This window comes from Dermacentor variabilis, chromosome 7 (genome assembly GCF_050947875.1).
Source record: "Dermacentor variabilis isolate Ectoservices chromosome 7, ASM5094787v1, whole genome shotgun sequence".
Taxonomy (NCBI): Eukaryota; Metazoa; Arthropoda; class Arachnida; order Ixodida; family Ixodidae; genus Dermacentor; species Dermacentor variabilis.
The window spans coordinates 122,621,407-122,644,587 of NC_134574.1; the positions used below are offsets into that span (position 1 = coordinate 122,621,407).

A 23,181-nucleotide genomic window follows, 5' to 3' on the forward strand; every position below is an offset into this window, starting at 1 on the left:
TCGATAACTGCGACAAAACGCCAGGCGCGGCGAGTGTAGCACAAAAGTATCCCAAAAGTAAGTAACTAATTTACGATAATGCTACGGTTGAGAAAATATGTCACGAACATCCCAGCAAGATTCGGTGCGCGCGAAACTAACTGCATTACACAGCCGAGCTACTTTTCGCTAACTGCGTCATAACGCCGGGCGTGGCGACCGTGCTTCAAGGGCACCCAAAAAAGTAAACAAATTAGTCTGACCAATATTGGGGGTCAGAGAGAGCGCCAAGATTTGCCCCAGTAAAATTCAGTACACGCGCCATCAACAGCGTTACAAAGACGGGTGTGGCGAGCGTGCCCAAAAACTACCGAAAGAAAGTTTAAATATTATGTTGGTGCTCGTAGAAACCGTCGTAAACATCTCCATGTACGAGTTGTTAACTGAAATCAACTGCGCCAGGAAGGCCAAGCTGTTTTTCGCGAACTCAGACACAAGTCTCGGTACCGTGCCGTAAAAGCCTAAATTCTTTGAAATGCGTCGTCGATGCTCAAACGAAATTCCTCACTTTGTCGTCATCAAATTGTGCAGCGGCGCCGTATCGAAGTGCACAAGGAGCGCAAAAATACGCCGGGAGCCTCAGTCTCGCGCGCGCGAAAGGCAAGACTGCGGCGAGGATGCGCGTCGTCTTCCGTCGCGCGCGAAACATCCGACGTTGCGAGGCAACGGGGAGAGGCAAGGGATGGAGGGTTGCGGCGTTCTTTGTGTTTTACTCCGGATGCAAAGGCACATGTGGGGCCGCGCGCGGTCGCGAGGCCGTATCTTGAAAGCGATATGCGGGGGGAGGAGGGGGGGGCGGGGCAGAGTCTAGGTGCGTCGGCGGCTTGAACCTTTGCGCGTGCTGTGCGTTCTCGGAGCTCAGCTTGCGTTCAAATGATATACCGCATGAAGGTCAGTCACTTCGCTCGCTGCTACTGCCGCGCTTGCTCACGCCTGCGTTACAACCGCGAGTGTCCGCTGTCATTGAGTGTGATGTGTTCATGTTTACTGTGCGCGCTGGCGCCATGTCTGTGAAGTAAGCAAGCGAATGATTATCAGATGATGCGATCGAACAAGGTGCTACCCCTGCTTCCTATGGTTCTCTGCTAATTTGTTATCGCAATCGATGGTCCGCCTTTCTGGCGAAACTGCGGCATTTAGGTATCGCAGCATTTTACGCATAAAGTATCATTGCGCAGATTTCGTAGCCTCTTTAGGAACACCAGAAATGAAATATGACTGTAGCCCTTTCGTTTCACTTGAAGCACCAGAATGCGAAAAAAGCCGGAATTGTACTTCAGGCTGGAAACGTTTTCGAAGCACTCAACCTGAGATGAACAGTTGTTTTATGCGGCAGCCTTCCAGTCAAAAGGCCCTATGAACCGTATTTGAAGCGAATTCCTCTTTAGCCACGTAAATTATATGCTGAGAGATGACGAACCAAAAAAAATAATTTTCTCATAAGTTCTGACAATTGTCCATTTACATTGTCATTCAGTGTACTGTTTTCGTCGCGCAGAAACTAGAAAGCGCAGTGCCATATAAATAATTTTGGAGCATGTGAGAGCATGAACTTTTATTGTTATTTGATGTGTATGAGAACATCCTTTTTCCTTCGCACTACTTAGTTAAACGGAAGGAGCAACTCAGATATGAAAAATATATGTTTGGAACATTTTCATGGCTGAATATTTCTAGAGTGGAAACCACTGTTATTATAGTGTGTTATTATAATAAGGATAATCATAGCTTGAATAATCCTTCCATAATAATTGCAGTTTCCTCTAATGGGCGGCAATTATGCAGAGGAACTATTTGTCTCCGAGGAAGTGTAAAAATTATTTGTGCGTCTTGCGATAACCTAGATTTGATGCATGGTAAATAGTTAGGTGCTTACCAACTATGTCGTGTCATCATCATCATCATCATCATCATCATCATCATCATCATCATCATCATCATCATCATCATCATCCTAGTTACGCCCACTGCAGGGCAAAGGCCTCTCCCATATTTCTCCAACAACCCCGGTCATGTACTAATTGTGGCCATGCCGTCCCTGCAAACTTCTTAATCTCATCCGCCCACCTAACTTTCTGCCGCCCCCTGCTACGCTTCCCTTCCCTTGGAATCCAGTCCGTAACCCTTAATGACCATCGGTTATCTTCCCTCCTCATTACATGTCCTGCCCATGCCCATTTCTTTTTCTTGATTTCAACTAAGATGTCATTAACTCGCGTTTGTTCCCTCACCCAATCTGCTCTTTTCTTATCCCTTAACGTTACACCTATCATTCTTCTTTCCATAGCTCGTTGCCTCGTCCTCAATTTAAGTAGAACCCTTTTCGTAAGCCTCCAGGTTTCTGCCCCATATGTTAGTACTGGTAACACACAGCTGTTATACACTTTCCTTTTGAGGGATAGTGGCAACCTGCTGTTCATGATTTGAGAATGCCTGCCAAACGCACCCCAGCCCATTCTTATTCTTCCGGTTATTTCAGTCTCATGATCCGGATCCGTGGTCACTATATGCCCTAAGTAGATGTATTCCCTTACCATTTCCAGTGCCTCGCTACCTATCGTAAACTGCTGTTCTCTTCCGAGACTGTTAAACATTAATTTAGTTTTCTGCAGATTAATTTTCAGACCCACCCTTCTGCTTTGCCTCTTCAGGTCACTGAGCATGCATTGCAGTTGGTCTCCTGAGTTACTAAGCGAGGCAATATCATCAGCGAATCGCAAGTTACTAAGGTATTCTCCATTAATTTTTATCCCCATTTCTTCCCAATCCAGGTCTCCGAATACCTCCTGTAAACACGCTGTGAATAGCATTGGAGAGATCGTATCTCCCTGCCTGACGCCTTTCTTTATTGAGATTTTGTTGCTTTCTTTGTGGAGGATTATGGTGGCTGTTGAACCGCTATAGATATCTTCCAGTATTTTTACATATCGCTCATCTACACCCTGATTCCGTAATGCCTCCATGACTGCTGAGGTTTCGACTGAATCAAACGCTTTCTCGTAATCAACGAAAGCTATATATAAGGGTTGGTTATATTCTGCACATTTCTGTATCACTTGATTGATAGTGTTAATATGGTCTATTGTTGAGTAGCCTTCACGGAATCCTGTCTGGTCCTTTGGTTGACAGAAGTCTAAGGCGTTCCTGATCCTATTTGCGATTACCTTAGTAAATACTTTGTAGGCAACGGACAGTAAGCTGATTGGTCTATAATTTTTCAAGTCTTTGGCGTCCCCTTTCTTATGGATTAGGATTATGTTAGCGTTCTTCCAAGACTCCGGCACGCTCGAGGTTATGAGGCATTGCGTATACAGGGTGGCCAGTTTCTCTAGTACAATCTGACCACCATCCTTCGACAGATCTGCTGTTACCTGATGCTCCCCAGCTGCCTTCCCCCTTTGCATAGCTCCTAAGGCTTTCTTTACTTCTTCTGGCGTTACCTGTGGGATTTGGAATTCCTCTAGGCTATTCTCTCTTCCACTATCGTCGTGGGTGCCACTGGTACTGTATAAATCTCTATAGAACTCCTCAGCCACTTGAACTATCTCATCCATATTAGTAACGATATTGCCGGCTTTGTCTCTTAACGCACACATTTGATTCTTGCCTATTCCTAGTTTCTTCTTCACTGTTTTTAGGCTTCCTCCGTTCCTGAGAGCCTGTTTATAGTTCCTGATGTCCGCTATCTTACGCTTGTTGATTAACTTCGAAAGTTCTGCCAGTTCTATTCTAGCTGTAGGCTTAGAGACTTTCATACATTGGCGTTTCTTGATCAGATCTTTCGTCTCCCGCCATAGCTTACTGGTTTCCTGTCTAACGGCGTTACCACCGACTTCTATTGCGCACTCCTTAATGATGCCCATGAGATTGTCGTTCATTGTTTCAACGCTAAGATCCTCTTCTTGAGTTAAAGCCGAATACCTGTTCTGTAGCTTGATCCGGAATTCCTCTAGTTTCCCTCTTACCGCTAACTCATTGATTGGCTTCTTGTGTACCAGTTTCTTCCGTTCCCTCATCAAGTCTAGGCTAATTCGAGTTCTTATCATCCTATGGTCACTGCAGCGTACCTTGCCGAGCGTGTCGTGTAGTAAAACATAATTGGCTGTCTGCTTTTATTATGTACCAGTTTTAAGCCTTTCCTTGTGTACAAGCTATGTATAGCTTTAAATGGCAGGAGTTAAACTTGTTATTTATTTTAGTTCCAAGAACATGACTTCTCATGACATATATTATTGCACTTACCTGCATCCACAGGGTATCTACAATGCACTGGGCTCAGATGTCCACCAGGGAGAAGGCAAAACTGCCTCTACATTGGCAACCAATCCTACAAAACCTGCAGTAAGCCTACTCTACATTTCATAATACAAAATGAGAGCGATTCTTGTGTCATCGTAGATGAGTTTTTCATAAATATGCTGTATTCAACGCGCTCTCACACCGCATATATCGTCTGTCGCGGACAGCGTAGTCGGCGCGTACTCTCCAAATTCTAAGAAAATGGTTCTTCGGAAGCAACATGCCAGTTACACTCTCTTAGGCATCAATATAGTAGCATATGGAAGTAAATGCTGAACAAGTGTTTATTAACCTTATCGGACTTGATCCGACCCTTATCAACTCTTATCCCTCCTTATCAACTTATCTGAATTGTTCCGGCCAGTATAAGCCCTTGCGGCTCTTGCGCAGGTGATCCATGTGCGTCAAAGTATTATCAACCGTGATGACACACATATATTAGCCATCATCATTCCTTATTATCCTTATGAACTCGTTGACTGGTTATGTGTCTGTGTTGCGCGACGAGCAGCGCTTGAGACCCAAGAGATCGGTGGCATTTACGTCGGTGAAGGAATGCCCTAACGGAAGGCACATCACGTGACCACGGGAACGTTTCGTGGATGTGGCGTGTTTGGCTCTCATTTTTTTTATTTACAGATACTGCTATCTCATTTAGAGACATAGCAGAGGTGGGTTACAAAACTTATGAACATAACATGCCAACGAACATGGTTTGCCAGTTCTTTCTGAAATTGATTAGTCGGCAATGAACGCAGAGAACCATCCAAGTTATTCCATAATTCAAGAGTGCGTGGAAAAAAAAGGAAACTTGTAGCAATCTATGTTTTGGAAAGAAGGGATCTATGTTTAATGGGTGAGTACGTCGGGTTACTCACGCAGTAGGTGTTGTTAGAGAGATAGCCGCTTCAATGTTAGACGATCCGTGTACAATTTGTGCAGCACGATCAGGTGGTCACACGTGCGACGAAACGACAATGCGTCCAGTGATAATGCGTGTGCGTGGGATGACGGTGAAAACATACGGTCGTAATGGCCATAAATAAATCTAACAGCTTTTTTCTGTATGGATTCTAATTTGAAAATATCCTGTTTACGATCCACACTACAGAAGCATACTCTAAAACAGGTCTAATTAGTGATTTATAGGCCATAAGCTTGCACTCTTTAGTGCCGTGTTTTAAAATTCGTTTTAGGCACCCTAGTTTTCGCATCGCTTTAGGGCAGACTATATTGATGTGATTTTGCCAACTAAGGTTACTTGTGATAGTAAGTCCAAGGTATTTGAACTCGTTAACTTCGTTAATACTGTATCCTTGTTTGCTCTACGTAAATTTTAGGGGCTGTTTCTCATTAGTAAAAGACATTGCCACAGTCTTGCTGAAGTTAATGCTCATCTGCCATGTCTTGCTCCAGTCTGAAAAGGATGAAAATACGTTATTAAGCACTTGATCACGAAGAGTACAAATGTTAGAATAGATCACGCAATCATCTGCATAAATACGTATTTCACTTGTATGTTTCTGGCTACTTCAATAATGTTGTTAACATATATGATGAATAGGAGTGGCCCGAGAACTGAGCCCTGCGGCCCCCCTGACATGACCTGAGCTATAGAAGAGGTTTTGTAAAAAAAAGTGACCGATTGGAATCGGAGGTGCAGGTAATCGGATATCCAATCAATTAGTTTATTACCAGGAAAGATTGCAGCAAGTTTTAGAAGCAATTTTTTATGGCTTACCGTGTCAAATTCCTTAGAGTAGTCGATAAAGAAGGCATCAAGCTGACCGCGGTTATTTGACCGCGGTCAGCGATGTGTGACCGCAGATGTGGCTATGTCATGTGTGAATTCCAATAACTGCGTTGTTGTAGAAAGTCCTGCTCGAAAGCCATGCTGCTGTGGAGACAGGAAGTTATTTGCCGTTAAATATTGAATGATGTGCTGATGGACGATGTGCTCGAGTAGTTTGCAACACGTGGGCAGCAACGATATAGGCCTGTAGTTAATGATTAGCTGTTTGCGCCAGATATGAAGAAGGGAACAATGTTAGCTTGTTTGCAAACACGAGGAACTGTCGACATCTCAAGAGATTTGTTAAATATAACTGCCAAGTACCGGGCGTTCCATTCAGAGTATCGCTGCAAAAATTTGTTTGGCACACCGTCAGCAGTGGATTTTTGCAAAACCGAAATTTTTCTATTGTCTACAACGGCCCAAGTCGTGTTTTCATGTAGTCCTAGAGAAATCTTTTATCGCACGATTAAAATATTTGAAGAAAGTTTCTATAGAAGCTGTTCTCCTTTGACGTTCGTTTGTACCGCCGGTAGAAAGCATTCGTATGGTTGACATATATTCACCTTCTGCAAGAGTGAGTGTTAACCCTGTGGGTAAGATATTCGTCATCTGACCTGGGATCGTAGGTTCGCAACTATGAAGCGACGACGTTTTCCTTTTCGAATTGATCCAATTTTTATGCATTATTTTTTTTTGCTAACCATTTGGTTTACGCGACGGACAGACAAGTTTTCTCGTTGGGTAGGCATAGAAAGGCCTACGCATTTAAAACTAAAAAGGAACAGAACATAGCACCCAAAACAATTCAGAAGAGACATAATGTCTTGGCATGCAGAGAAAATGAAACTCTTTAGTCAAGCTTACAGAAGCGCTACTTTAGTGAAACGGGTCACGGAAATAGTTAATTCCTTTCGGCTTCAGTTATTAGGCAGGTGACGTCAATTTTTTGTGACTACCGTAACTGTTTTATAGAAAAGGTGTTGGCACCGACATCTCTGACAATGTAGTGCGAGAAGAACATCAAGTGGCCTTACATTAACTTTATCACTATGCTGTTTTAGCCTTTTATTTGTGGACCGCTATGTTTGTCTAACGTAAAATAGGTTACACCATAGCTGACTACGATTCATCATTAACGTTTCCAATTCCAAGAATTTTTCCTGCTTTTTTTACAAGTGGCTATCATATGTTTCTGCGAGAGTTGCACATTCTGCGAGCTAGTTCATGTACTGATATACCTGGTAGATGTAGGGAATAGCTGCTACATTGCAGCTATTTCCTGTAGTAGGGCAAGCTTCTACGTTAGGCACACTATTACTGGCACGTACACATAGGAGTAACCCTTCTGCTACAGAAAGCATGAAGTCGGGTAGATAGCCAGGTTTTAGGAACCGTGAAGCTTGTTTATTGAAACTTGCCTCCAATAAACGTTGACAGCACTTATTAAGTGCATTATTCAAGCACATCTCTGGAATTAGCCTTATAACTAGCTTTGAATTTCCGACAGAATAGTGGCGCGCCGGGCTTGTTGGTACGAACACGTAGCGCCTATAACGGGACCCGCTAATCATGCTGTTTGCTAAATAATTGAATGCCGGAATGCGAGAAATGCATTATTTGCTCTAGGTGCATGGCACAAACAAGTAGAGGGATCAGCAAACGCAAATTTAACATCTAATGACCTAATTATTCGCTCTACTTGCACTTCAACACTCAATACGTTGGGAAAAGGACAAATTCGTATAATCTATACGATGCCATCGCACCAATGTTGGACATACTCAAATGTACAATTCCTGGACAGAGTAAATTCTCAGCCTACCGAAAATGATCTATGATCCTATTATGTTCCTCAGGGTGCTGGGAGATACGTCGGTCAATCTTGGCTATGACAAACCGCTTAAAATTGGATCCAGACAGCAGCCTTTACAGGAAATTTTTTTAAAAGAGGAATGTTGTTGCCTTGAGTAAACGTCAAAGTAAAAACAAAATAGTTTCAAAAACCTTTAACGGGAACGCCTGTGTCACACGAAAAGTTGTCAGCCCGAATTCATTTAAAGATTCCTCAATACTGCATAAAAATGTGTCATGTGGCAGGAAATTATATAGATCTCCCACATCTAGAAAAAACGCCTTAAAGCTTCCGTTAGCATGAGAGTTAACAGAATGTACAACGCGGTTAGAACGTTCAAGAATAAACAAATCTCGAATTACGAAAAGCGTTTGCTTGGGAAGCAGATATACTTACCTCCGAAATAATAATCGAGCGTCAACCTAATGATATTAGCACTAAGAAAAGACAACTAACGCCATTCATTCAATTTTTACAATACTTTTAGGTAACTTATCAAGACCGATGGTGCTGCGCAGTTCCTAGTCTCACGCCCTAATTTTAAGAGGAAGCTTTAGCTCGGGCCCAACTCCGACGCGGCCTACTTAAATACGCGTAAAACGCAAAAACGCTTTTATGAGTTAACCCCTGGACCAATTATATTGAAGTTTATTGAAATTGAGGGAGAAAGGTAAATTGTAGTCACTGTTGGAAGCGGAATATTGATTTAGGGCCTGAATGTTTTTAAAGAATTTTCAAGAATTCGAAAGTTGGAAAAAAAGCAGAAGTGCAAAGATTATACATTATTAGCTCTGCATCAAGAACTTATATCGCGGTTGTGTAAACAGCATCCACTACACCATTTAAAGCGGACAAATTCGTTATGTCAATTCATAGCTTACATGATGTAAATACGTTGTGTACAAGGGTTCTGCAGAAGCTGCATTTGCATATTACTACCTGTTTTGAGAGCCATGTGTGACAAATCCATTTTGAGCGCTCTCAATGTACTATTAGACGCGATCCACGGAATTTTGATATAGGTTTTTATTGCTAAGTTATGAGTTGTAAACCTTATAGGTTTGTTTTCCGGATATTTTCAATTTTTGCCAATGTTCCATAAAAAATTAGAATTTAATCGAAAAATTCGGCATCAACTGTGACTAGATCTTCAGTTTTTTCTTTAAATGCAACAAACCTCGTCAAATTTGGTGCAGTGGTTGCGAAATAAAAAAAGGAATTCTCCTTTTACACGTACTTAGATAGGAGCCGCCTAGATAAAGATTCCTCTTAAAGAAAAATGTGTGCAAACTGAAAAGTGTGCGAAGCGCGAAGCGAACAATGCCATATATTCAGGAAGGCGCGCGTAAACCAGCGATTATACATGAAAGTTTAATGAGTCAAGTACAAATGGCCGATGCGCTTGACCCGGAAGATATGATTGTTCACGATCGCCGTCTTTGCTCACTGGTAGCGGTGCACTTCATTGTTACTTATTTTGCTGGTGCTTGTTCACCCATTAAGCAGTTATATTCGTTACTCACAGTTTTGTCCATGCGTCGATCATCAACATCGCTACAACGTGACGACACCTTGATTTATTTTTTCATTTATTTTTTTGGCCGCAATAGCGAATGTAGGCGAGGACTGCGACAAAGCGTGGGTTGGGGCTTGTAAGCCACCCAGAGGACTTACATGCGCAGATACCCCCAAGGAGTGCATTTGTGACTGCGGTGAGTGGAATTACATTTACTAAACGCATCACAAGTCGCTTTAATAATAGCAAGCCCTATTAAGTTTACCTTCAAAGGTATAAAATTACAATATCGAATTTTCTATTAATATGTTACATGAATGTTGATATTCAATGATGGCATCTTTTGTCTCCATTGTATTTCTGTTGCATTGGAGAAGAACGAGCAGCATGCACTGTTCGGTGAAAGACGACGAAAACGATTTGTGCGAAGCTTTGTGCCTGTGTTGCCTTAGCTGTGTGACCTGTCGCTGCGGTGCTCTTCTCTCTCAGGATTTCATCAATTAAACCAGAATGCCTCTAGACATTTGGTGAACGTGCTGGGCCCTTTACAATCATGTAACTCCGCAGCCGGACGCCCCTTATCGTTTCTCACATGCTTTAGGACACTGAGCAGCCCGAACATCCCCAGGCATCACCTGTCATCTGCTTCGGTGCTCTACGCCAATGAGATCCCACAGTCCTCAGCGGCAGCGGCGACCATGATGTGGAGGTTTGGCTCTCGTCATACGACCGCGTAAGAGCACAGAAGAAATCGTAAGACACAGATAAACTGACTAACGTCATTTGCTATCTTTCTGGAGTCGTTAATCTCTGGTTCCGAAACCATAATTGCAACCTTTCGACCTGGACAGCATTGACGAATTGTTGTAGGGAAGTCTTCGGTTGCCTTGCTCTGTGCAAGCTTCGCGCGGAATAACGCTTGCGCGGTAGCGCTGAGAAAAAGGGTGAAAACTTCACCAGCTACATCGAAGACGTAGTTGACCTTTGCCGGCCAATTATTCTCGACTTGTCATGAATAATGTCATGAAGGGCATAGAGGATGACGTCTTCCAAATGTTTTTAGCGAAAAATCCTAAACAGTTTGACGAGGTCATTACCCTGTGCCAAAGATACGACGAGCTCTGCAAAGAACGCCTTCCTACGCGCTGAACAGTCTCGCCGGAAGACACGATTTTGATCATAAGCGACAGTTCCAGTGCTACTCCTACCTACTCCCTCTTCCTCAACCATATAAAAAACTCGTTCGCGAAGAAGTCGCGCGCTAACTGTCATTGCTCTCTTTTACGCAGTCGTCTCAGTGCTCTTGACCCCGGAATTCCGATGGGTCATACATCAACACGACAACGACACACTATCTCTCACTAATCAGGCACCTCCAGCGCTGGTTCCGCTCACATGCCGTCGTCACCAGTCCAAGACCTCCACCTGCAGTTGCGCACTACACGTCCATAAGCGGCTTCTACGCCTCGCATTGTGCAGCTGCGAGCTGCTTGCCCAAAAGCGGCTTTTGCGCGCCTACGCACCCCTTAGGCTCGGCTTAGCGTTGTGCACCCCAACCAAGGCGCCCTGTTTGCTATCCGTGGCGTACCAAAGACAACCAGCCGAAGTGCTTCGCGTGTGGCTTTCCTGGTCACGTGGCACGGTTCTGCCGCCGGCGGGGCTGGTATCCTCCCGATACTGCGAGACTGCCAGGCAATGCTCCTTACTCCAAGTCCCGCTATGCTTCACCAGTTCCGCATTTGGCTCTCTCGTCTCCTGTTCCCCAAAGCTTCAACAGTGTTCGGGCTCCATTTCCCGTCGACGTTCACTGTCCCCCGTCGTCTGCTGCCCTCAAGCTGTGGGGCGAAACTAAAGACGCAGTTCACGAGGCAAGCACTGCGATCTCTTCAAACTCCTCAAGCCCTCGTTTACTCCGTGCGAACATCATCGCAGTTTATGCCGAAGGTATCGCTGTTCACGCACTTGTCTACATGGTCGCCGCAGTGTACGTGATTGTCGACCAACTTTAATTGCCGACCAAAGTCGCTAAGCCGTTTTCGACCATTTTTCCACGTACAGCAAGCGCTGAGTCAATTGAGGCTCAGCTCACCGTCTATGTCGCCATGTCGTCCACTGAAGCACCGTCCATGTCGCCGTACAAGAGGGTTTACACCAAATTGAGTTTGTTGTTCTTCCCCGCGGCTTTTATGGATCGGACTTCCTGTAGGAAGGGGCTTACTCTCATCTCATCACGCATTTATTTATTTTGCCCATGCATAACTTGCCTGATCCCATTTTGCAGCAGTCTCTCGGAAGATTGGCCTCTATCTTCGGCTCGAGTGTTCGTCGTGACCGTTACTGATAACCCTCTTTTCTCTTCTGCCCTTCTGCCCATTTCCTTCGCTACTTTCTACGATGCCAACGTACTCGTCACACCGCCTAAACTTGTTGCACGCAGACATCCCTTCCTTCTTGTCTTTGCGCCTCTTCCCTTTCGCCAGGGCTCAAGACGTTTTGAATCCGTTTTCATGTGAACCAACCTTACATCATGACGAATACCTCGGTCTTGCTGACTAATTCGACACGACCTCTCTCTACGATGTGCCTGATGACTCGACTCGTCTTCAGGTTGACGCCATGGCTCTTCCCGTCTCTGCATTTGTGCCTACATCTGACAGAACGTTTGCGCCTTCTATTGATCAGTGCACGCAGATCGTCGAGCTCCTTAACTGATTCCAAACTTCTTTCGACCCCCAAGAGTAACCTTTTAAGAAGTACCCCCAAAGTCATTCATCATATCGACACCGGTGGCCAAGCACAACCACGCCAGCGTCCATACCATTTGTCCACGACGGAGCGCCGTGTCATCAGTCAGCACGTAGGATACATGCTCCAACACGACGTGATAGAGCAACCACAGAGTCCCTGTGCCTATCCGGTAGAGCTGGCAAAAAAAGGGGGCAATTCGCTTTTGTATCGACTATCGACGACTCAACAAGATAACTCGGAAAGATGTCCATCCTCTTCTCCCTATCGATGACACACTGGATGGCGTCCAAGACGCTGAATTCTTTTCGTCCTCAGACTTACGATCCGGTTATTGAGAAGTGCACGTAGCTCAAGCAAACCGTCCCAAAACTGCATTCGTTACGCTTCACGGCTTACGAATTTACCGCGATGTCCTTTGGCTTGTGCAACCCGCCTCCACGTTTGAAAGCAAGATGGCTAAGATCCTCCAGGGCCTCAAATGGCCGACATGTCTTTGTTATCTCGATGACATTATAATCTTTTCCCCGAACTTTTCATCCCACCTGCTCCGACTCAAACGCGTGCTCACTTGCCTTGCCTATGCTGGACTACAGCTCAACTTAAAGAAGTGTCGCTTTGCCTCCCACCAGCTAGTCATTCTTGGCGACGACGTTTCGAAAGATAGTGTGCTCCCCGATCGAACCAAACTCCTGGCCATTGCCAAATTCTCACCACCAAAGACCACATAAGAGCTCCGCAGCTTTAGCGGACTATGTTCATACTTTCGTCGTTCAATCTACAACTGCGCCACAATAATAGCGTCTTTGACGTAGCTTATCGCTAGAAATCATAACCACTCGGCCTGGCCTCCAGCTGGCGATGTGGCATTCACGGCGCTGCGTTCTTTTCTAACTTCACCCACCCCTCCCCGTACTCTGGCATTTTAACTGAAGTGCACCGACATCAATACGCACAGATTCCAGTGGCGTGGGCATTGCAGCAGTTCTTGCACAAGGAAAGACTGGCTTCGATGAATACGTCGTTGCTTTCGCTACCTGCGCACTAAAGAAAACGGAAGCAGACCATTTTGGTAAAGAACAAGAATGCTTGGCTATCATTTTGGTCATAACTAAATTTCATCCTTACCTCTACGGCCGCCCGTTCGACGTCATAATTGACCACCATGTATTCTGGTGGCTGTCGTGCTTGAAAGATCTTTCAAGTCGCCTCCTTCGGTGTGCGCTCCACTTCCAAGAGTACGATATTCGAGTGCTGTACTGTTCTGGCTATAAGCATGGGGACGAAGATGTCTCGTCTCGCTCCCCACTGTCAGGCCAGCTAAATTATCAGAAAGTACGAATAGGCAAGTCGTCCCTCACTATGACAGACATGCTTTCGGAGCAGCAGAATGACCTATGGGATTGTTGTTATGCTGGCTCTTCTGTCATACGAATCAGCTCCTTTTCCTCGCAGTGAATTACGTCGCCAAGCGCATCACTTCACAGTTCGTGACGTGCTGCTATACCGGCATAAGTACTTCTCAGACGGCCGAAAATGGTTACTCGTAGTGCCTCGCACCTGCGTTCGGACATATCAGCAGCGTTTCACGATGACCCGCAATGTGCACATGCACGAGTACTAAAAGCATACACGCGCCTGCAACTCCTTTATTACTTGCGCGGGAGGTACCGATTCGTCTGCCAATATGTCCGTTCCTGCCTCCCTTGCCAACGCCGAAAGAATACTCCTCACCCCTCAGTTGCTCCACTGCAACCGTTCTGTTGCCCAGGATATGCCTTTGACAGCACAGGAGTTGTTCTTTATGGGCCCCTTCCGAGTACTTCAGACGGCAACCGATGGTAAATTGTGGCGATATACCATCCTAGGCGCTACGCGGAAGCTTCGCCTCAGCCCAAGGAGTGATCTTGCTTGATTGCTACAGAGCAACATCATACTTCGCCTTTGTATACAATTGTTTAGCGACAGAGGCTGTTTCTTTTTTTCTGACGTTATAAAAGCCTTACTCAAGGAACGCCACGTAGTTCACCATACCACTATTTCATACCACCCGCAAATTAATAGGATAACTGAGCACTTTAAGCCCGTTCTTGGCGTGATGTTAGCCACGTACGTCGCATCTGACCAGAGCAGTTTTGACTGAGTTCTACCGCTACACAGACCATTACATAGACCGCTACACAGACCACTACAAGATCTTCCCCGTTCCTTCTTCTTTACCGACGCGAGTATTCCTGCCCAATGGATATCAACCTTCCGTATCGCCCTGACACAACGAAGACTACTACGCTGTCCAAAGCTGCTGTACTCGCGGAAGAGTGCCGAAAGCTCGCCCACACATTTGCTGCGGACGATAAGCAGCGACAGAAGCACCTTGGGAATATTCCCGTCTCTCCTGCACCAGATGCCCCCGACTCACTAGTCTGGCTTTGGGTACCCACTACCAGTCCTGCAATTTCACCCAAAGTCGTTTCCAAGTACCAGGGTCCCTACCTTGTCGTCAATCAAACGTCTCCAGTGAACTATTAGGTAGAACCCCTTGAGGAACCTTCGGATAAGTGCTGCCGAGGACGCGAAATTGTGAGCGTTCAGCACCTAAAGCATTACTTTGATCCACCTGCGCTGTTTACGTAGGTCGCCGGGACGGCTCTTCTTCTCCAGGGGAATAATTCTACTGGAGAAGAACGAGCATCATGCACTGCTTCAAAAAACATGACGACAACGAGTTGTTACAAGCCTTGTGCCTGTATTTCCTCGGCTGTGTGACCTCTCGCTGTGGTGCTCTACTCTCTGGGCGTTTTATCAATTAAGCCAGGACGCCTGTTGACAGTGTTTACATCCAAGGCAACACATGCAAACATACGCCAATGTCTTGAGCAGGACATTTAGGCAAAACAAATAGTGAAACAGCCATCTTTGTCGCGGACTAATCGGAAGGCTACAGTTAGCCTATGCTTCCTTTGGCTTACGCAACGACGTTTTGACTTGCACTCAATTGCGGCTTTGTTTTTGCGTTTGGACAGCCACATTATCATTGGCGCGAATTTTCTTGTTTAAAGCACTAACACTGCTCTAGAATTCTAAAATTGCCGAATCCTAAACGTTAGCTTCTCCAGACTATAACATAAAATCAAACTGCTTGTACAAAACACGAAGGTATCCTACGGTTTATTTGCAGAAATTAGGATTGGATGCATCGGTACGCTTTACGCAGCTAGCCGCGCCACTTCTTGGCCACGAAAAAAAAAAACCGCTGTTTCGTCATAAAGAAGCGTTACTCCTTGTTTGGTAGTTTAGGCGGCCTCGAACGAAAACACAGCTACTCTGTGAAGAAAACTAGTATTACAAAGCGAAAAGTTCCTACGAGTTATCCAAAAACGAGGCTAGTCGATTGGTATAGCGTGCCATATAGCCACAATCAACGGCACTCTCATTTAGTTTAAATAAGCGAATATTCATTGTAGTGGCATACCTTTAAATATGGTGCACATTTTTACGTTTTAGCACATTCATTTAAGTGCGGGGGCCGGAGTCATTATATTACCGATGTGAAACAACGTTCCACCGAGTCAAAGAGGATACTGAAATGCTCACGGATTCGGAATTCCTACCCCGAGGTGCATTATTGAGTGACCACAAATCACTAAAATTCGGTGTGGGAATGAGACGACGAAGCGTTTCCCAGACCTTCGCGAAAGGCACCGAGACCTGGCGAAGCTTTAATCTTCTGGAGAGCTTGGGCCATTGACCTCTCCACGGTCGTCACTGATTCACTGGGTCTGGTTTGCTTGCTTCCCCCTTTCCAAGATCAGCTTGGAGGCGGCGGATGAGCTCTTTGTCAACCTTATCCTGCTCCGTGACGGTGTACTGCGCCGTACGAACCATCGAGTTGGTTGACTAGAACATTGCCCATTTTCCTAGTGACCCATTTAGAGAACACGGAGGGTTTTAAGAGTCAACTTGAGTGTACGGAGTGTGCTCTTCAACAACGATTCAGTCTTGTTGTTCATACTATCCGTGCCTCGCCCTGTAAAGGTATGCGTTTTTCCCGCAAATAGGCTTGCCTTCCCCCCCGCCCCCCTCTGTGGATAAACCTCGTTTATTAATCCTCCAACGTCCTGACCTGGTATTCATATTAAAGCCAGTAACTTCCGTCGTAAAAATTCGTCAATAGTTCTATGCAGGCGTGGGCCCTCCCAGCCTCCTTGTGACGCCCTTTAGTGTAGGTCAAGTGCCAGTTTCGAGACGCACCGGTGGCCTACGCTAGAGAATGTCCTTGAGTCTGAAGCCAGACTCCGAGATGCGTCAAGCCATAATCGTAAAATATCACATCTTGTACAATCGTTCAATCATGTGTAAGGACGCCATGTGTGACGCAGTCTAAATGTGGACGAACACACAGTAAAGAGTAAACAGCGTTTATAAAGACTCGCGGGTCCTTGTTTTCGCTCATTAAGGACAGACTGTTCGCAATGTCACAGTGGGCACAAAGGTGTCGCATGCGTGCGCATTTCATCGATATCCTTGTGTGTTGTGTGCGGCTACAAAATACATGTGAGTGAGCGCGCGTAGTTTCGCAGCTTTACGTAAAAGAGCGTGACAGTATCTCACCCTCTTCTAGCCCGACTGTGGTAGCCGTCGTTTTAGTCCGAAAGAAAGATGGCAGTCTGCGATTTCGCGTGAACCATTGGGAGATAAGTAAGCCCACCATGCCCAATTCATTTCCGTGCCAAACACTGACGATGTCATTTACACCGTACAAAATTCAAGATACTTTGTATTTAACGGCGGGGTATTGACAAATCAATGTGGCTGAGGGGGATAAGTGAAAGACAGCTTGTCGTACACCGTCTGGCTTGTATGAGTTCAACCGAATGCCTTTCGGTCTGCGCACAGCCCCAAATGCGTTCCAGCGCGCTATGCATGCAGTAGCGGGTCTGCTGAAATATCGCACCTACGTTGTGTACCTCGATGACATCGTGGTTGTCGGTGCTACAGGAGCACATCTGAACAACCTCGACAAAGTACTCGAGTAGTTTCGCGACGCCATATTCCTATTGAACCATGAAAAGTGACAAATTTGATTCACTGCTATATCATACCTCGGTTACACCATACCTTAGGACGGTGTCCAGCCCCTTCCTGAAACAATTGCAGCCGTAAGGAACTATCCCGTGCCTACCTGTGTTAAGAAGGTGAATGTACTACTTGGAATTGCGTCGTATTAGTGCAAGTTTCTCCCCAGCTTTGCGTTTATAACTGATCCACTCACACGTCTAATGAAGAAAGGAGCTCAATATCAATGAGGACCTCTGCAGGACGCCATCTTCCGGACCGTAAAACACCAGCTTATCACGTTCGACCCACATTTGCGTGTAGCATTTGTGTGTATTGATGCACATTGGATACAAGCAAAACGAGTGCTTAGAATTAGACTGGCATGGCACTAATGCTATAAACTTAACTCCGGTAAGATGTTGTGATAAATACCGTTGAATGCATATAATAAACAAAACAAGAAGCTGTATACTACTGTATACTATACAGAAAAATTCCAGTGCCTTCCTTCACACGTCTTCAATGTTCAACTTAGTATAATATCTGGCACCTGGCAGTGTTGGGAGCTTCCAATCCGATATTATAGGGGTCACATAACATAAAGCATAGTCTGTGCAGTCAAATTAACGCACATTCAAAGGTAAGGAAGAAACTGCAGTCCTACAGTGAGAACTATAAATAGCATTCGTTCGGAAAAGTATACCACTCTCTTGGTACACATTTTGGACCGCAGTAATTAAGAATGCATTACAAGAGGCAAAGTTTATGCTCAGTTTATAAAAATATCTTTGTGCACATTTTTTTTCATGCAGAGCCAGCGCCAGGAAAGCGTTGACAGCTACCAGGGGTGTCATATTGGAAGCTGCAGCGACTGAATATATGTGAAATTTGTGCCTTCTAAGTATTTCAGAAATATAAAGTTCCCTATGAATTCGTCAGCGCTTTATGTATCCAACACTTTCACTAAACATGCACTGATCATAACACTGTAAGATACATTCTTCGAAAATTTGCGTATAACAATTAAAGCCACAAAGCATTAGGAACACTTTCCGACTTGCCGACGACATCGCAAGTCTTCTGAGACGCGAGGTGTCTCTAAAATATCCGCGTTCAAATGTATGTGTTTTGTCAGTTTCGTCCGGCAACCGCTTCACAAGGCGAACAACAGGTTATGGGCACTATTTTCCTGGCGGAAACAGCTGCGAGATGTACCTTTGTCGCAAACGGGATGGCACAGACGCTTCAAGCACTTTAGTACCAGCAGAGCCACTGCTTACATCGTCGTGCTGTCACAGATGACTGGCGCACGGTGTTGGTTTTGGGCTGTCTCCTTGGACATCCACCCGTAGTGTATGGATGAAGCAAGAGTGGAAACACAACAGTTTCGTTCACTTCTAGGAAACTCTGCCGTCGCAGAGATGACAGAATCACAGGCGTGATTCCCTCGACCTTTCTGTTTTTACTTGTTGCTGAAGGTTATGAAAAGCTTAAAAATGGACATCAATAAACAACACGAAGAAAGCGAGGTATAACACAATGACAAAGGGATCTCCTGGAATTTAAAATACAGCTAATTTCAACACTGTGTTTCAAATACGCGAACTTTTAGATATTAATCTTGTGTATCGTCATTGTTCGTTGTTTTGCTGCTCCAACCCGTACAAAAATGAATGTTGATTAACCATTGATATATATTTGGGCAATTGTTGAAACAACGGACTTCAACAAATTTTCAAGAGCAATTGAGCTCACCAACCTTTGCACAACAATATTACCATTCTGTGTTCTCAATAAACAATTTATTGGGTGATTTGTGTTGATTTCTCTAGTTGTTTTTTGTTGTATAGCGTTTGAGTCCCGTACACAATAATTAGGACTCGCATATGAAGCCATTCCAAAAATTTATTGCGATGCGTTCCAACCTCGTTCCTGCCACTTTGCGGCAGGTAGGTTCTTCTTTCGCCTCGCTTTCATTAAAGGAGAATAATGTGTGACCGATGGGGTGGAATCGAACGTGGGCCGTCGAGCCCGGTACTCTAACCAATAGGCCACGAGCGCGCGCATACTCCTCTCATTCGAAAGCCAGTAAGCTCTCAAATGCTTGGAGCGTGCGCCGCGTGCCACTTCCTCGTACTGTCGCTACAGCTGGTGCTTTGAAGCGCCTATATTCGGGACCGCCCCACTTTCTTAGCCGTTTTCGCTACGTAAAAACTGCAACGTTAGGCTAGATTCATGACGGCCCAACTTCATAACGATTGATTTCTTCGCCGGTGTACAAGTGCCATCGTCGTTTTAACATGCACTAGATTACATAGCCATTGGCACGATCCAAAATGAACACATTTCGGGGAGCAGAAAGCGGAATTTACTTGCAAACACGTAGACTACGCGCACGTGAAGTTCCCTAAATGTAGACACGGCGGCAGCGCGGCTGGCGATAAGACAGGTGCCGACACGCGAGGACGCTACCTTCGAGCATCGGACGCGCTGTGGGAACCGCAGGATGCAGGCGCGCACACGCTACAAACATACACGTGTGAGGTCTTCGAATTTCCTGCGACGCACCCTCTGTCCGTAAAGCAAGTATAGTTTTTTTTATCTAATGTGCGTGGTACCAGAGATCACAGAACGAACGCGCTTTGAGATAGCAACGCACAGCCGCTATAACCATTTACTTCAAAGGGCTTCGGATTGAGCAACAGCCGCAACAGTATCACAGATAGTTGCTGTATCTGTGGCTGCTCTCGACTCTCGCCTTGGAAGAAGCACGCGATATATTTGAGCCTCGCCGAACTATCGTCCTTTCCTCTCCCAAGCCTGCAGGTCCCTTTATGTTCACTTAAATAGAAGAACACCAAATGGAAATAAAAGAAATACAGGTAACGGACTCTTATCATACCTTACTTGTCACCTCGTCATCTGCAAAGGCGCTACAAACTATTTTAAAAGCGTTACTTTTGTAAAAATAAAAAATAGTAGTAATTTTTATTTCTAGGTGGCGCTACAAACGTCAAGGAAGCGTTCGGTGTGTGTGTGTGTGTGCGCGCGCACGTGGTTGCAACCGTTGTAGCTTCCTTTTGCGCACACTTTTGCGACAGTACACGTGGTTACTGCTAGTTTCGTAGTAGCATTTTTTGGCAGTAGTATTTATTGTTTGCGCTACAAATTAGGTTGTCCTTAAAAATTTATGAAGGTTAGTGGATGAAAAATTATTGCTAATTGATTAGCGATTTTTCACTGCCGTTAAACTGTGTTTGAAAGGTTTTTATAACTCGATTCGATAGTGAAGCTGTGAGCGGCTTTTTGACTCAGTTACTTGGTAGCAGTTGTGCGGTGGTTCACGCCTCCTGCTTTTTGATGAAAGTGTTTTTTTTTTTCGGACATCATGACGCACATTTTAGTGAAATGCTTTAACGACGATAAATGGAACGTTTATCCGTTGAAGTCGTGTGCTCACCCAGCTACAAGTCTTCGACTGATGTGCGAGCCTGGTTGTTTTGATGAGTTGCGCGGCAGAGGTCAAGATGCCTGTTGGAGAGAAGGCACCCCGAAACAGTCGCATCTGAACTTCTGCAGACAGGTAAGTAAACTCGTTTTCTTGAGCACGTAGCCTCTTTTTTCTATTTTACCATTGACAAGCGCGAGATGTTAAGCACGCCGTTCACTTTCTTCAAGCAAACCCAATGCCCCGGAGCAAAAGCGCACGATACTAACTCTCGCTGCCGCCATCACTTCGTTTGAAACAATGGTAGGCGAATAGGCAGCGACGCCCCACGTGCGTAAAATTGCATTCCTTTATTTGTTCATGTCTAATAACCTTTCCATAAATTGTATGAGAGCACACAATTGGAACATATGGATCGGCTTCTCTGCGCAGTGATAATTTTGTACAGTGGCCGCGTAATCTTTTATAGGGGCTCACGGGGGCTGTCTAAGCGCTTGTTATCGCGTTCCGATACTTGAGAGGAGCGCTGCCTTTCAAGGTATTTAGGCAGGCACTACGGAGCTTAGGAGAACCGCGATAAATAATTGTGCAGCAGGTGTGCAGCTGTGCTACGCTTACCACACTCGCACGGGAAGGCAGTGTTGCACTTCACGCTTACGCATTTCGTAACTATGGCGGCCGCCGTGGTAATTTGGGGCTCGAGGTCGTGGATACGTTCCCTGCAGCGGCCACACTCCAAAGCAGCGGAATGCAAAAACGCTCGTGCATTTTGCATTGCATGCACGTGAAAATTTTCAGGAAGTCAATAATAATACGGAGTCTCCAACTACGACCTGCCTCATAATCAGATCGTTGGCTTCGCACGTAGGACATAAGAATTATTTTTTTTATCCGTAGTGGCTCAGCGTATACCATACGGTTAGTGTGATCACCTTTTGTGCCGTAGCGGTTAAGCGCGCCTCGATTTAGGTTGCGGCTAATGATGCGGCGCACCGCGAAATATATTTAGCCTCTTTGGGATTTGCGGAGAACGGCCAACCAATTAGTCGCAGCTGTCACGCAGTGACTGTACACGGATACTCAGTGAAAATGAACAGAGGTGTGGTGATGACGTCGGCAAAGAAGACAGCTGCCGACGGGCTCGCCTTAGCTCCTATCACCGCCAAAACTACCGCAGTAAGCATCTTTATCTAGCGCGGCGGGTTGCCGTTGAAGGCGTACTGTAAAATTTTAATAGGCGATAACCCAAACATGCCACTGTTCTCTGCTGCCTCTTTGAGTTGGACCGAACCGAATGTGCGTTGCTTGCAGAAGCGAAAGCAGCGCCACTTGGCGCGTTGTCGCCTCGAGCCCCGTTTGCGCGGTGAAGAATGACGCGTGCGTGAAGCTAGCTCACTGCGCAGACGCTACCGCCCAAAACGCGCAAGGGTGTGACGCGACGTTCTGCACACAAACAACGACTTTCTGCACGGTTTTTTCGGCACGCTGGTGTCACAGGACGCTGTGGTGCTGTTTCGCGTGGACTGAATTTTACTGGGACAAGTTTTGCAGCTTTCACTAACTCCCAACATTATTGTAACTAATTTCGTTACTTTTTTTGCGGTACTTTTCAAGTGCAGTGGCCAGGCCTGGCGTTGTGACGCGGTTAGCTAAAAGCTCGGCCCTAGGACACAGGTTCGCGCTTTAATGCACTGACAAGTTTGCGGCGCTTTCTCTGACCCCCAACATTGTCGAAAATATTCGGTACTTTTTTGTTACTTACTAGGCATGCTCGCCGCACCGTACGTTGTTACGCCGTTAGCGAAAATCAGCTTGGCTGTATGACGCAGTTTATTCGTATGTACACAGTATTACTGGGACAAGTTTGTGACGCTTTCTCTGACTACCCAAATGCGTGCAATTATTTCATTCCATTTTTGGATAATCTTGAGGCACACTCGCAGCGTCTGTCCTGACGCGGTGAAAAGCTGCTCGGCCATAGTGATAAAGTTAGTTTGGCGTGCACTGAATCTTACTGCGACAAGTTTGTGAACATTTTTGTTACCCCGCAACAACTTCAACCTTCTTACGGTACTCACGCATGTCCAAAACACGACTACCAATTGCGAAGAGTGATAACACGGGAGTGTGTTGCTTGCGCCGGCAGAACGTGTTAAACATAACGCCAAGGAGGTCAAACACCAGGAACTTGTAACTCGCAAATTTTGTCTTCTGAACGACGGAAAACAGGCTTTGCACCCAAGCAATTGTCTCTAGTGAGAGTAGAAGAAATTCTGCGAGCGTCCAGCATGGTCTGGTTGAGGGTCTGTGTTGTTGCCACCTCGGTGTATTCGTAGCGTAATGTCGCGCCGATTGTAGCCAAATTTTTTTGGGAACGCGCAGTAGCCCCTGTATTCGAGCTCTTAAAGTACAGGAAATAAGTCCCAGGA

General features: G+C 45.5%; 1 protein-coding gene and 1 long non-coding RNA gene across 3 annotated transcripts in view; both read left to right on the forward strand.

The window, feature by feature from the left end:
- Nucleotides 1–4,271: 4,271 nt before the first annotated feature.
- On the forward strand, nt 4,272–19,091 carry LOC142587102 (uncharacterized). Its single transcript, XR_012829359.1, has 3 exons — nt 4,272–4,380; nt 9,596–9,697; nt 18,117–19,091. It is a non-coding gene; the product is annotated as an uncharacterized LOC142587102 (long non-coding RNA).
- Nucleotides 19,092–20,573: 1,482 nt separating this feature from the next.
- Nucleotides 20,574–23,181, forward strand: part of LOC142587100 (uncharacterized) — a 64,666-nt gene continuing 62,058 nt past the window's right edge. The window contains exon 1 of one of the 2 annotated variants that reach the window (XM_075697988.1): nt 20,574–20,887. In XM_075697988.1, coding sequence (XP_075554103.1) covers nt 20,693–20,887 — 195 coding nt within the window. In that variant the 5' untranslated portion in view covers nt 20,574–20,692. The remainder of the gene's footprint in view (nt 20,888–23,181) is intronic. The other variant, XM_075697987.1, reaches the window with a different exon arrangement.